Below are 16,255 nucleotides of genomic sequence, written 5' to 3'. Positions count from 1 at the left end.
TACTCAATTTTTAATATCAATTAAACTTTTGTTTACATTCACACAATTAAAGCAGAAGTATATATGAAAACCAAAAGTGAATAAACATTGGATTTATACGAAATTCGACATTCTACTAAAAAATTAATTTACAATCGGTTTATAACGCAATGTCCAGTCATCGCATTTCTTGTATTAATAAGAAGTGGGGACAGAATCAAAATTTTGGTGCCATCTCCGATCTTTCGTGACTGTTCTTGTCCAATCAAAATGAAATGCCTGATGTAAGCGGTAATCACGTGAGCAAAGTCAGATTGATGCTTTCCTTAAATATTCCTCGCATTTCTATCCCATCCTCAGTTTCTGTAAGGACAGAGGTGTAGTAGGAGTCGTTGCGCGGTGCAATCAAATTATCCGTAAATCTCAACAATTCTTATTAGGGATATAAGATTATTTTCATTATATTTAAGTTGTTTATATATATTCCTATTGGTCTAATTCATCATGTATTTCACCATAATATTAATTATTATTCTAACAATTTTATTTGGACTATACAATGGAATAGCAGAATACTTTTTAAATAAATTACATATGTTTACTATTATCAAAGGAATTCCTGGACCAAAAGCATATCCTATAATTGGAAATGCTCATCTATTTATTGGCGACACAACAGGTAAATTTATATCATAAAATCTTTTATATTTAAATATTTCATACAATAATTAGTTATAATCTCTATTCTAGATCTATTCAAACAAATATTAAATATTGGTAAGAATTATCAATTATTGTGGCGTGTATGGATAGGCTCGAAATTATTTTTAGTAATAGAAAATCCTGAATATATCAAGGTAAGATCTGTTAGTGTTATTTTAATAATTCTTAATAATTTCATAATCTTTTCATTTTGTATTTTTTTTTTTTTTTCGGAAGACTGTACTCAATAGTTCAAATATTACTGATAAGAGCGAGGAATATGAAAAATTGAAACCTGTTGTGGGCAATGGATTGCTAACTGCTCCAGGTGAAGTATATATCTTCCACATTGTTTACTAGTACAAAAATAATTATATTAAGTATGTACTATCTAATATATTCTTTTCTGTACCATTTTATCTTATGAAATCGAGTAGTAAAAAATTTTTGCTCCTTTACTTACACATACAAATGAAAGTATTATATGAACATGCACAAGATCTTTTCTCCTTTACTCTTTTATTATAAACATGTACGTATAGACGAACAAATTAAATAAAATATGTAAATTAAAGTAATATGTAAATTATGTAAAGTAAGTGAAATATGTAAATTAAAGATTAATTGCTTTCCTTTTGATTTGATTTTAGCATCAGTATGGGATTCACGTCGAAAAGTTTTAAATAAAATGTTCCTTATGAAAAATATAAAGTCACATATGGATGTATATGTTAATCATTCTATCGCATTAATGGAAAAATTAGAAACTTTTGTTGGAGAAGAATTAGACATTTTTGACTATGTCTTTCGCTGTACTTTGGATGTTATATATGGTATTTTATTTTAGAAACTTTTAATGTCTATAAAATTTATGTACATTTGTTTGAATTTACTATAATTTTGCTAAACTTTATATCGCAAGATCTCACGCTGGATACGCAACTAAATTCGCTGACAAATCCGGATTGTAAATTAGCTGAATCAATAAGAGGGTAATAATAATGATACTTTTATTTTTGTAATATATTATGTAGTTTGTAATATATACTTCTAACATTTTTTGTGTGCACTTTCAGTATGATGGATATATCAATAGAAAGAATCCTTAAATTATGGTTACATCCGAATATAATTTTTTATAACACTGCTAGAGGAAAGAAATTTCAGGCATGCTTAGCTTACCTGGATAACATAACAAACAAGGTATCATAAAAGCAAATATTTTTAAAATTCCATTACTTCTTTTCAAAATTAATAAATTTTAATATAATATTTTCTATACATATCGCTATTTCTTGTTCCTAAAGATAATCAAAGAAAAAATGGAATCTATTTTAAGATGTAAAATTAATCAGCAATTGACGGCGGAACAGTTAGGTAAAAATAAGCAATATACCTTTAATAAAATTTAATTTTCAATCATGTCATTTACTAATGATACATTCTTGTTCATCTTTCAAGGACAAAAACAGAAGACACTTTTCGATTTTTTATTCGAGTTATCAAACGAAGGAGAAGTATATACGGAGAAAGATATTCGCGATGAAATGAATACAATACTTTTAGCTGTAAGTCGTATTTATTATTTTTCATAGCAATAACATTGTTTTTAATAATGTCAATTAAGGAAAACTGTATATTACTTTCAGGGAAGCGAAACTTCAGCCACAACCATTAGCTTTGTCCTCTTAATGCTTGCAACATTCCCGGAAATTCAAGTACGTATACATAACATTTTCTTAATAAATTGGTCATCACGTATCCGACATAAATTATATTCATATTAATTTCTTATCATGTCTTTCAAATCTTCGATCACAAAGGACAAAGTATATGAGGAAGTAAATCAAATTTACTGCTCGAATGATCCAAAATATGTTCCGTTGACATATAATGACATTAAAAGTATGAAACTATTGGAACGTGTAATCAAAGAAACGTTACGCCTCTTTCCTGCAGCTCCTATCATCGCCCGTAAAGTAACACAAGATATAGAAGGTATCTCAGCATTCAAAATGATTAAATATATATCTTTTCATTGTTTTACGTTTAATATTTCATTATTAATAATATGAACGAATTTTATAGTTCTAATATTTATTTATTAATTATATTAAGTTACTTCAAAATGGACAATACCGAAAGGATGTTCAGTAGTTTTTTTCATCTATAAACTACATAGATGCGCGAAATATTGGCCACAGCCATTACTATTTGATCCCGATAGGTTCCTACCCGAAAGGAATTGTTCTAAGTGTTTCTTTCCATTTAGTTACGGTAGAAGAAATTGCATAGGTAATTGCATACGTCTATAAATTATTTGAAAGTATATATCAGAAAATTCCAAAATAAATTGCATTTACAATTAATTTTATTTTTTTAGGCCAACATTTCGCTATGATAGAGATAGCAACAGTCATCGCTACATTGATAAAAAGATTCAGAGTTACAATAAATAATCCAATAGAAATTGAAAAAATAGATGTAAAGGTGAGCATCACATTAAAACCGACGAAACCAATAAGATTAAAATTTGAAAAAAGAAATTAATTAAAACATAGAATATGCATAAATATATATATATATATATATATATATATATATATATGTGTGTAATACATAATTAATATATTTACACATAACGAATTTTGTGAGTAATAGCATACAATCTGTAGTAGAATCATATTATTATCTGTATAAAATAAAAACCGCCTACTTGTCATTTCATATAATTTTATGTAATGTTCATGTATTATTATACACCTTGAAGATCGTTATTATTGTTATATTTAAAGTTTGTATAAATTATTGTTTTTCTAGTAATATAACAAAAATACATCGTCATAGATTTTCTTCTCTGTAATGTTCTCTTAATTAACCTTTACCTTATGAAAGGCATGTTGTAAGGCGATGTACTAAATATTTGTCTAATCGGATTAGGAATATTGGATTGATCAAAGTCTGACGAGGTAAACAAACTGTGATTGTAAGAGGAATTCAATTATTCATTTCGTAATGAAGTATTAAAATTTTATTTTACCAAGTACGATGAGATTGGTGATATCTTAGTATTATATGACCACTATAAAGGATCAATATTTTAGTAGGATACGTTCAGCGAGATAATTTCTTGTTTATTGGGACCGATAAAACAGAATCCTTCTGTAAAATAAATCTCGTCCTGTATTTATCCCTTACTTTATAACGGTCAATTAGAAAGATCTTTAGCGGGAATCCTCAACAGTTTATAAAATTTTTCTGAAATGTGTAAGACACCGTGTGATTTTTATCTCTCGGTCGAAGATTCTTAGAGAAGGAGAGAGAAAAAAAGAGAATGACATGAAATAAGTGTAAGAAAACAAGGAAAATGGGGCATACATAAGAGTAGCGTATTAACATTATGGCAAATGAGTAAATAATAATCGATTTTGAATGTCTAGTTGTCTCCTTTCTCGGAGCCTCTGATTACGAGCCTAATGTTTACATTAGGAAATTTGCCTTGAGATTATGTCATTATAAATACTTGCATTCTTACTGATTCTCTCTCTCTTTCTAAAATTAGAATTTACAGACAAGAAAACTAATGTATCTCGTTTAACTTAATACAATTTACATGTTATACAATGTAATGGTATACATCGATATACATCAATATTCATGCCGACAAAATACTTTTGATGAAAAATAAAATTATTATATATTGTCCGCTCTAGCAAACGGACTGAGAGATGATAAAAAACGAATAAAACGAGGAAGCGATCGAATCAAACGTGAATTCACATATTCCAGATAGCCTAACACTCTGGGCCGATGTCGAAGCAAACTGTAACATAGATTTATGTAATTTCATTTCTGATTACAGCAATTGACTAAGCTTCCCGATTTACTAGTAAAGTAATTTATCAACAGCTTAGCACGCGACTGTTTTTTTTGTTTGACGACCGATCTCGTGAAAGAATTATTGATATATAATAATTTTCTTCTTACTGAAGATATTCTAAAGAAGTGATTATCGTTATATGTTACAATCTACATATATGATTGCTATATATAACATGTCGTATTTATTATTTAAATCTTTTTAAATTAGTCGAGTCGTATTGTTATATGTACCACAAAAATTCCACGCGTACAATCACAGTGGCCACTTTATCGCAGGAAAGAAAAGCGAATAACATCACGCTTTCGTTATTAGATAATGGTTAAAGTAACATTTGTGACAGCCATACCGGACATGCACGAAAAGAAAAACAATTTGATATGATCTGCGGCAGTTGTCAATGATTGCACATTTAATTATCATTATATTGATATACGAATCATATGAAAATGTCCTTCTTTCCATTTTCTCTTATTTTATTTCATCCTAATTCTGTCACTCTTTCGCACTCACGCACATAGCAACAAATTAAATATTTTCATTAGCTGAAACACACATTTCTGTAAATTGTCCTTAACATTAAAAATATGTTTTAAATTACATATTTGTAACAAGCCTAATGCATCGTTCATCATCAAGGTTTTGCCTTTGAGTATTCATACTTAAAGAATAATTTTAATCTAATGAGTGATTCTATTATAATATTTAATAACAGAATTCAATAATTGCGTCATCATGTTAAACCAATTTTGATATGAAACGTATGAAAATCATGCAGCCGTTATCATCAGTTCGTTGCAGTCAGTCGCTAAACACAGTTCCTTACAATTAGCAGTTAAGATACTTAAGACTTATAATCTTGTTATTCATTGTAAATTTCCATCACCGATTTTATACTAAATAAATTAATTCGTAAAAGAGAAGAAAAGGGTGTCGAATACCGAGAATTGCTTCATCCTATTATTCCTCAGTTATCGCTAACAAGAGGGAAACAATTCAAGGGTCAATAGTAGAAATCCATGCAAGAAATATAGACGCGAGGAATGATATTCGGAGACTCTCTCATCATTTCATTGAATAACTAAGTTAAAGAAAATCTTTCATCGTGCAGTTTAACTGCCCTATTGTGAAGGAAAAAGAGGAAAAAAGAGCCAGCCTCCCGGGTAAGATTCCGAAAAGATTGACCGACAAATAGCCGCGTGATTAAGTTTGTGTAATTGTGGGGCTGCTGGCACTATGGCTACTTTACAGCTATTCAAGACCTAATTGGAGGCGTCACAATATAAATAACATTACCTGATGTCGATACAACAGAAGTCTACCCTAACAACGGTTGTTGAAAAAACTACATTTATTAAAGTATACTCTATTACCTGAAATAAAATCTTGATAACATATCCGTCGAATATACGCCTGACGATATACAAAAAGAAATTATCTATCTGAGGTCGATAAAATTTTCAGTGATGATATCTAATTTTCAGTTCCACTAAATAATTATAATTATTTCGATTAATCGGAGATTATACTTTTCTTTATTATCTCGGTTATTTGTAATTAAAATGGAAAGTTAGCATTCATCGTTATGGAATTATTACTTTCCATTTTCTTAAATATTACATATATTTAACCCAATTTTTTGTGGAAATATTTTCGTTAGCTCTTTCATTCCATTTTAATTATACAATTGTCCAAGTTCCTTTCTTCCAATAATTAGATGTTTAAATGACTCCCCTAATCATTATCGGTTTTTCGACAATGTAAAGAAATTTTTCATTGTATCAAGATTCAATGAAGAAGTTAGACTTTTCGACACTTCCATTACTTACAGTGCAGATAAATAAGCTCATACAATAATACCTTACTCAGTGCTTTTCTATTCATTAAGATCGTATTATAAAAAAATTTCTAATTACGTTAACAACTCTCCAATTCGAACGTCCGATCATTGTTCATCGTCTCGAAAGTCATAATAACCAGTTTTTTAGAAAAACTAAATTTAAAAAACGAATAATATAACAATCCTGATCACAGTTTGGAAAACTCTATAGATTATGTTAATGCACTCATTATGGTCATATAGAAAAAAAAGTAAACGAAGAACATGCAAAGTAGAAGACAAGAAAATTAATTTTGCAAAAGTTGCAAAATATTGTCGAAAGAAATCTGATTCGTTTGCTCGTATTTATGAGTATTCAATAATGTGCGCCTGCATGCGTTCTCTTTGTGTGATTGATGAGAAATGTAGAGGGAGAAAGAGACAACTTTGACGACAAGAACAAATTCAATACTATCTAAAAATTGAATAAAGAGATAACTGAGAAGAAATGAATATCATTCAAGAAATAATAAATTCTTTTACCCACATATCTATTATTACTATCTCAACAAAATTTATCTCATATAGAAATATTTAAAAAAATAGTTTATGAACATTTTCGTCTGATTTGACTGACCGAAGTTCAATTTTTAAAGATGAGATTGATTTCTATACAACAATATATATATATATATATATATATATATATATATATATATATATTATAAGTTAAAAATAAAACTAATGATATATTCTTTGATGATATAGTTATTTAAATCTTTTCATCTATAAGATAGAGTTAAAGTTTAAACTATAAGGTGTGCCAAATTATTTTTAAAATGAAAACAGATGTTTTTTATAAATAAAGCTTCTTCTTTTCTGCCTTCAAACTCTCTCTCTCTCTCTCCTATATCAATGCCATAACCATTGAATAATCTTTATTTGAACGTTTCAGAATTATCTATTACTAAATCTTACTATTTTTTTTAATATTGTTGACTAGTTTTTCTCTTCAGAGCAAATGTATTATACTGTTATAAAATTGTACAGTGTTTTACACATGTTAGCTATTTAAAAAATAACTTTAATATAATTACCAAATGTGAAAAACAGATAAGTATACTTTATCATTCTTCTTTATCTTACAAAAATGAATTCCAACAATGATTTCAATCTATGGAATGAGGAGAATGTTATCAATTTAAAGGAGTTGTTTAAATTATTCTCAACTATTTCATATGTATATTTTGGATGATATAGTTTTCTTATTAAACATTAACAATGGAATATAAATAACAAGTAGTAAAGGAGTAAAAAACAGAAATATAAAGAATTAGAAATAGTCTGATTTTGATTATTTTATTTTTCAAAAATTATTTACGGGGCTTTTCCACGTCCAAAGTCACCACGGAACTCTAAGTCACCTGTACCTGCACCAACATCGGCTTATTCGAGAACACGAGGAAAAGATGGAAGAATTCACTTCTTGCAGCCTCGCTAGTTCCGGTTCGCAGGGGTATGATTCTTTTCTTTAATTGTTGCTAATATTGATTGGCCACGCCATTAGAAGCGACTCGTACGCCATGTTTCCTTTCTCTACCTTACGGCAATTTTGATTGGTCATATTAATCATTGTTGTCCAAACGATCGACCAATATGGCAATAAACAGAAATGTAAAGTATATTTTATGATTGTATCCGAATACAATGATTTAATTTTGATTGGTGCCGTTTTAAATATGGAGAGCAATAAGCAGCATTTTCGTCATATTTTACTTTTTTACTATAGAAAAGGTAAAAATGCTGTTTAAGCCAGAAAGAAATTAACCGATGTGTATGGAGAAGATGTGTTGCCAGTACACCAGTGTCATAACTGGTTTGCAAAATTTCGATCCGGCAATTTTGATGTCAAAGATGCACCACCTTCTGGAAGACCGGTTGAAGCTGATAAAGACATGATAAAGGCATTAGTTGATGCAAACCGGCGAATAACAACACATGAGATCGGCGAGAGATTAAATTTATCAAATTCAACTGTTTATGACCACTTGAAAGGCCTGGGTTTAACCGCGAAGCTCGATATGTGGGTTCCCCATGTTCTCACTGAGAGAAAGTTTTGTCGTTGCGATGACATCTGTGATTCGCTTCTCAAACGTCACGAAAATGATCTATTTTTGAAGCGCATCATTATTGGGGACGAAAAATGGGTTGTATATAACAATGTCGAACGCAAGAGATTATGGAGCAAAAAAGATGAACCGGCTCAAAGCATTTCCAAAGCCAATATCCATCAAAAAAAGGTAATGCTGTGTGTTTGGTGGGATTTTAAAGGAATCGTTTTTTTTTTTGAGATTTTACCGGATAACGCAACAATTAATTCGGAAGTCTACTGTCATCAGCTGGAAAAACTGAATGATGCACTTCAACAGACAAGGCCAGAATTATTCTCCAGGATCCATTAAAGACATTGCGTTATCTCAGTAGTTTTTGGAAATACGAAAAACAAATTAATTATCATGGAAAAATTCCGAGCCTGCAATCGCCATTTTTAACCGTTTGCATTTGAGCGGCGCCAATATGGCGCCCGGCTGATTTGAAATATCAACTCGAGCGACGCTGCTACGGTCTTTAATAACTTGATCTGCTTATTTACGATTTGCGATAAGATATTTCTCTCGGAAATACTTTTGTGGACTAGGCTCGGCTTACATTTTTAGCCAAATCTTAGCTCAGTTTAGTTAGTCCCAGCATCAAGCAACATTCGCTTGAAACAGTCTTGGCAGTGAATAATTGAAAAGTTTTTGAGCCCTAAAAATATGGATAAAGATCAGATCAGCTCATGTACGGACGAACCTTAATTTTGCCGCTTTGGATGAAAAAATTACATTGATTCACGTCGGATTACGCCACTAAACGAACGAATCCAGTGGAGAAGATAATGAGGAAGTAAAAGGTGTGAGACGACGAAAAATTAGAATTATAGAAAGCGAAAGTGAAGTCCAAAGTGAAACTGCGGAAGGTGCAAAGCGTTCAAAATGGGTACTTTGCAGAGAGTACAAAGAAATTACAAAAGTACATAAAGTTACGATGGTACATGCGGTTTCTACAATTTATGGCATATAATTTGTATAATATATAAATATAAATGTAAACTACGATAGCGATCAGAATGAATATTATTCCACGTGCAACTTCCAAGCGCCCTTGGACGAAGATTGTTGCCTCGTACTCTAAACAAATGTACACGTGTATGGCACGTGTGAAAGAGAGAAAAGTACAATTACATAACATATTAACCACTGGGCATGAGTGTGGGAGAGCACATCGGATGTTTTACTTCAGCAATGTTGAACATCGAGTGTCGAGCGAAGGAACAGTTGAAAGACTGTGTGGTTGATGACGATATAGATAAATTGAAAGCTTTTCACGGCTGAATTAAAAAATTAAAACGTATAATTAACGTATAATTAAAAAATAATGTTTTAAAGATACGTTAGGCACTTCTCCTACCATATACAAATATCTTCATTTCTTGTACTATAGGTAGATAAAGTTTTGACGTGTCAAGATATTGATAGTGGAAGCTTTGGCGATAGACGTGATGATATCGCTGATAATATTCATACATTATTTGGAATGTTACATTTTCGTTATCGCATACTAATTATCCATTGAATAAAGTAAATCCGATTCATTGTTTACCACAATATGTAGTAGATCGTTTAGAATTGGAACTAACACGAGTGGACAGAAGATTCCATACGTATATACATTACACAATTTAAAAATAAATTTAAATTATGAAATATTTAATTATATTATATTAATGTATTATAAATTATAATGGAATATGGAATATAATATTTTATGTAGGATAATATCTTTTCTACTTCCTATAGAATAACAAATTTTATTCAAAGAAAAGAGAAATGAAGCAGATTATTAATAATATGTTGCAGCAGTATATATCATGAAAGATCACAATATTTGTCTGATTTTGGTTAACAAAGACTCATCCGGAAGATAAAGTTATTTTACACGAGGTTATTTTATTAGATTTTTAGAAAATGGTTTATCCTTTGCAAAAATCATGTGTAATAATAAATAATTTTCAAGAGTAGTTTTATTATGCTTGTCTGTAACATTCATGCACATGCACCACTTATTTGGGATTGATCGCTTCTATAATTAATTGAATAGATTTAAGCATATTTTGTTTCAGTAGTTTAAAATAATATATTACAACCTCCTGCGAACACTAGAATGGTTTTCTATAATTATCAAATATTTGTACTTGATTGATAGAAAATTATTATTATTTTATCCTATTATATGCTCAAACAATAAAACTATGAAAATTAAACAAAACCTACTGTAACAGACATTTCTCACGTCTAATAAAAGAGGTATCTTAATACCGAATGATGGCAAAACAAGAATTTACATCAGGGCTTACGGTATAAAGGAATCTACGTTACCGAAGGCTACCAAAAAAATATTTCGGTACAGGTTGTTGATTAAATAGGAATCTACTTTGCTGACTATTGATGAAGTAAGTATCTAATTAACCATTAGTCAGTAGCAAAGGGCTCTGTGTACAATCATTGTTCAAAAGAAAATTTTTTTGTTGTTGATTAATACTTTATCATGAATCGATAACGAATAACTTTTTTCATCATTACTCTAATATAAAAAAAAAAGAAATCTGCTTTATCGAAAATCGGTAAACAGAAATCTTTTTTAGTGATCCCTGGTAAAACGGATAACTGTAATATATATTGTCGATAATCGGCCGGCATTTAATTAGAAACATTCTTATGGCCATTAGAAGTGGCCAGTGATGATGGCCGATTTGCACATAGGATATATTCGTCTCATCCTAAGAAGTTGGTATGAATGTTCTTATGACTGTTCCATATAATTAATAGAGTTAAAAGAATCAATAAAAGTATATGATTTGTTTTTTAAATTCTTTATTCAAATTTTTCCACTTATCAATGTTATATTTTATAACAATGCGTTCTGAATAATAAAAGAAGCTATCGAATAAGGTAATCTGAAAAAGTAATGAATTATGCGACGAGCGAGAAAAGGTGGCAAAGACAAAAAGAGAATGGGTGATAGGAGATGGGTCTGAAAGAAGGGTTGAGAGAGAGAGAGAAGAAATAAGAGAAAGAAGGTATAAGATGTATATGTGATTATTATATATGGATTATTGTACGTATTTACGTAATGATCAATAATTGAAGCAAATCATGTCGAATTATTTTTCTTATATCAATTATTTATAACGATTCGATGTATTACACATGGTAACTCAACAGGATTATGCAATAATGAATATTTTTCTGTTTACTGCTCTAATAATATTGTTAGCTTACACGTCCTTTTCGTTTCTCTCAAAATCGCACAAGAAATTTTTATTAGAAATCGTAAAAATTCAGGACGACTAATTTATCTCATTTTAATCGATGCGTTATATATGGCACATTATATATTGTATTTACGTTGATACATATCATTAACATGAAATACTTTTAATAACAGAAAAAGTTCATATATAAGCACAAAAAGATAAGAAGGAAAACAAAATGTTAAAAATGGAAAGATATCAGTCATCATATGTAACTTACATATATATCCAAATGAAAAGTATCCAATGACTTTTTCAGAAAACGTCATATCTAGTCAACATTGTCTTCGATGAGGATAGGTCCTTATCATAAATGCATTTCTCTTTATGCTAATTCCCTAAGGAGATGACAACCGCCTCAAAAATCTTAAACGGCAAAAGGGGCCGGGAGGCATATCATTTTTATTCTTTTTATTCTTTTTATAACGGTATCATTTTTTCCATTTTAAATCGATAGTTATTGAAGAAATGCGATTTTAATTCTCTGGTTGGTAACATCTTTTATTTTATTAAATGTTAAAAAGGTTCAAACGTAATTAATAAAACTAGTTCTTATTTTGTTTCTAATGACTGGACGAATCATATATGTTAAATGATTGATTCAGTTGACTCTTCAATCCATTCCTCCTTCAGACATTCGAGAATACAATCCGGTAATCATCTATTCGTTTTCTTCTTTTAACTCGACTACCCGTAAATTTTGTCGAAATAAACAATCGGCATATCTTTCGAAAAGAACCAACTGGACTTATCGAATAGAAAAACGTTTTTAAGAAATAATACCGATCTCTTAAAAAAAAAAAAAAATCGAATTCGCTAATGAAAATTTTCTCGCCATTTAATGCTGTAGACATTAGATTCAGTGATCGAGCTTTTTTTCATTATATAATAAGTAATTAGTTAATGAAAAATCTGAAATTAGTATTGCAATAAATTTAATCACTTATTCGTTCCAACCGTTCACCTTATCGCCAAATAAAAATCTCAAATAAGCCACTGCTTTGGCTTACGCTTCTTTAACGAAAACATACATAAATAATAATTATTTCAAATCAGTTCGTATTAATTACTATTTCAGATTAAAGAAGTTTAATAGAGGAGATGTATAAACTTGTATTTAATTATTTATTAATTCTTTATTATTAATAATTAAAGTTTCATAATTTGTCTCTGTTTAGTTTTTATTAATAATTTAATAGTTAATTGTAACTAAACATTAAAATTAGCTATTAATAATAATTAATCTGATTTTTTTGAAGGAAATACTGTTAGAAATTTCGGCTATAGATCCGTAGGTATTGGTAATCTAACATAACAAAATTTGAGGATGGCATGTAGTGAAATAATAGATATGACATATAAAAATCTTTGTTATTGGAACATATTTCGGATCATTCCAACCGTAGATTTGGTTCAGTTCCTCGTATCCTTTTTGATTGATATTGTGAAAAGGATTATAAGAAGTTAATATGAAAATTATTTCCGTTATATAAATGCTGACGCATACGTACGTCTCTCTATTGTTCGCGGCACTTTGTCTTAAGAGTTATATATCATCATTGGAAATATTTACACTTTGCCTTAAGGGTTATATATCACCATTGGAAATATTTAATTGGGAACTTATTGGATATTAACTAACAAAATGCATAGATAAAAACTCGTGGACATCTTTGTCTAGGCCTAGGCATTCTTAATAAAGTATCTGGGATTTGATAATATGTCAATCCGGCCAATAAGTAAATAACGAAAGTAGACGCCTAAGCGCGATAAGCTAAAGGCTATCTGGCTTCTAGCTTTGTAATATCCATTTTCATACTCTAATCACACGATTATTAGAACAAAGGAAGTACACACGGCATGTTTAAACATTCCAACGAAATATTCCCGACCAATGGGCATTTATTCTTTCCTTTTTCATATTCAAACATCGCCCTTTACCAATCTCTGCGTGGATAATTCTAAAGAGGCCAAAAAAGCAATCAAGTTACATCTTTCAGATTCACGACATCTGAGCTCTCAAGCCTCCTTCAGAAGCAACCAGTACAACTAACTACACATCATACACGAGACACACAAACAATTGTAACTCATTTAATCGAATACACGGTGAGATTTACATAGCAAGCATCATTTAATATCGCGCAATTACTTCTCCATTTCTCACGGGATTCTTTAAAAGAATACACGTTCTCCCATTAATTTGCGGGATCGCGGTGAGTGGTACTTTGCTGACGGCCTACAACGGTATCCTAGCCTAGTGCCGCCGTCCTTATTCATCGCGACCAGTGAATCTATAGTTCGGCCAACAAGGACGAGACGGGGGACATTTCCTCCGTGTGAATCGACTATCATCGCTGATCCGGTACGAGACGCGCATTTAAAAACGCTCTCGTCAACAATCTACAATAAATAATCACAAATAATTAAGAAAATGTAATATGTATATACGTTCTTGAATATCCAAATTTTATTGTCTCTAAATAATAAATACGATTTACATCTGTAGCTATCGTATAGATGTCATCCCGAATATTTTCCTCTGAATATTTTTCTCCTTCGTGCATTGATTCGAATAAAAAATTTAGAAATGTCCTCGGCTTTTGTTTTTGGAAAATAAATAAGGATCCTTGATTAGTACAAAAAAAGATGAGAATTAAAATTGTACTGTATGTATTATAGTTATTCTTTTCCTCTGTCTCATTAAATCTTCTAATAGTATTATTCATTAAATCAAGAATATTTAATAAACACGAATAACCAATGAAAGAAATTTAGATAATGACCGGAGGGTTAGGCATGTGCCAAATGTATAAGGTAAAATATATTTTTAGTGTAATTGTCAGTTTGTAGGAATGCTTGATTCGGCAAATAAAAATATTTAATCTACTATTATGTATGTTGGTGTAAGTGTGAGAGAGAAATAGAATGAAGGAGATATGAAATACATAATAACATAATAATTAAACATGCAATCACTGACAATTGTCACAGATCATACCGAATAGTTTCTTTTTTCGTGGATTTTGGTTATTGCATCGTAGCTTTCACACGCAAAAATTTATCCATTATATATTAATGAATACTTATCGTTCTATCTCTTTCTTTCTTGCAATGAATGAAATACTGAGACAACACATGTGGAGTTATTTTAGAAAACATAAAAATCATGTTGACCAATTTACCTGATTTTAATAATGTTATACATACGTTATACATTGTAATGATTTATGTGGAATGCAACATAAAACGATAATTTAATTTATAACGTAACAAATCTTTTTCTTAATGTAAACCAATCACTCTATGTTTAATTCGACGTAATACATGATCGTTTTAATTGTTTCTCTAGCGATGATAAACAGTCTTTATTAACAAGTTAACGATTCCATTTATATTTTACGTAGTGCAATCTTCCAATCGTCGAGTTCATGTCGATATTTTGACTGTTTCACTTGCATTAAGTATTTTTTGTAGTAACTCGAAAGGTAGAATAATGAGAATCTTATTAAATGACTGATCAAAGTATACACAAACTATTACATTAGTTTAGAAAATATTGTACTGAGAATTTTTTTATTATCAACAAAATGTGTAATGTCTTAATAGAAATTCCTTTAATATGAGTATATAATTTGTATACATTATAAATTAATTGAAATATTAATGGAAAAATATGAGACGTTTCAATTTTAAATATTAAATTTTACATTAAATTCAGAAAATATGCATGCAATTGCGCTGTAATTATTATTTCATAATATAAGTTCATTTAAGGATAAATTTTTTGGGTTACATCAAGATTTGTTAACTTTGCGGTCTACCTTCATATAATATCGTTTAGTTTCATATGTAACACTTCGTATATAAGCGTTCTTCTCATTACCTTAATGTTATTGTTTATCATATCTTATGATGATATACAAAAAATTATTTCTTCAAAAATATTTCGTGCAATTGTAGTTACTCATTCAGTGTTTGTTTTTTATCATCAAGAAGGGCGATATATTTGCCATTTCGAGGACGTTCAGATTTGTACAAGGGACTTAACCATTGGGAATTTTCCATTTTTTTTCTATCCTCGTCCATTTTAATAAGTATATTGTAAAAGCCTTTAAATATAACTGATAAACAATAGAATCTCATTATAATTTTTGAGCAAAGATCATACTTCGTATTTTTCAAATAACTCTAGTTAACCTTCACAAGAAAAATTAAAAGATGCATCTCTATCTGCAATTCGAACACAATGGAAAGAAAAATGTTCCGAACAAGGTATGTATAGATCTAATGATGATTCAAGTTATCTTTAATAACATATTCCATAATATAGCTTCTACAGTTAAACAGATATTGCTTATAAAAAAAGACTTATATATTCTCTCTATAAATCTCGTATATTCTTGCCCAAAACTGTACTAGTTGTAAGTCATTTTTAGGTACTTGCCTTGTTTATACCCAT

The 16,255-nt window shown here is 29.8% G+C and overlaps 1 protein-coding gene across 1 annotated transcript; it reads left to right on the top strand.

Annotated features, from left to right (window-relative positions):
- The first annotated feature begins 149 nt into the window (after positions 1–149).
- Positions 150–3,503, top strand: LOC124956350 (cytochrome P450 4C1-like). The gene is made up of 14 exons (XM_047512054.1): positions 150–226; positions 340–395; positions 593–658; positions 730–836; positions 919–1,009; positions 1,332–1,514; positions 1,604–1,673; positions 1,758–1,884; positions 1,989–2,058; positions 2,143–2,249; positions 2,331–2,399; positions 2,505–2,679; positions 2,800–2,976; positions 3,065–3,503. Exons 1-14 carry the CDS (start codon positions 150–152, stop codon positions 3,229–3,231), a joined length of 1,542 nt encoding a protein of 513 aa, XP_047368010.1. The 3' UTR covers positions 3,232–3,503.
- Positions 3,504–16,255: the final 12,752 nt, after the last annotated feature.

The sequence above is a fragment of the Vespa velutina genome, chromosome 21, assembly GCF_912470025.1.
Source record: "Vespa velutina chromosome 21, iVesVel2.1, whole genome shotgun sequence".
Classification (NCBI taxonomy): Eukaryota; Metazoa; Arthropoda; class Insecta; order Hymenoptera; family Vespidae; genus Vespa; species Vespa velutina.
The sequence above is the reverse complement of the archived record's forward strand: the minus strand, read 5'-3'. Positions and strand labels throughout refer to the sequence as shown.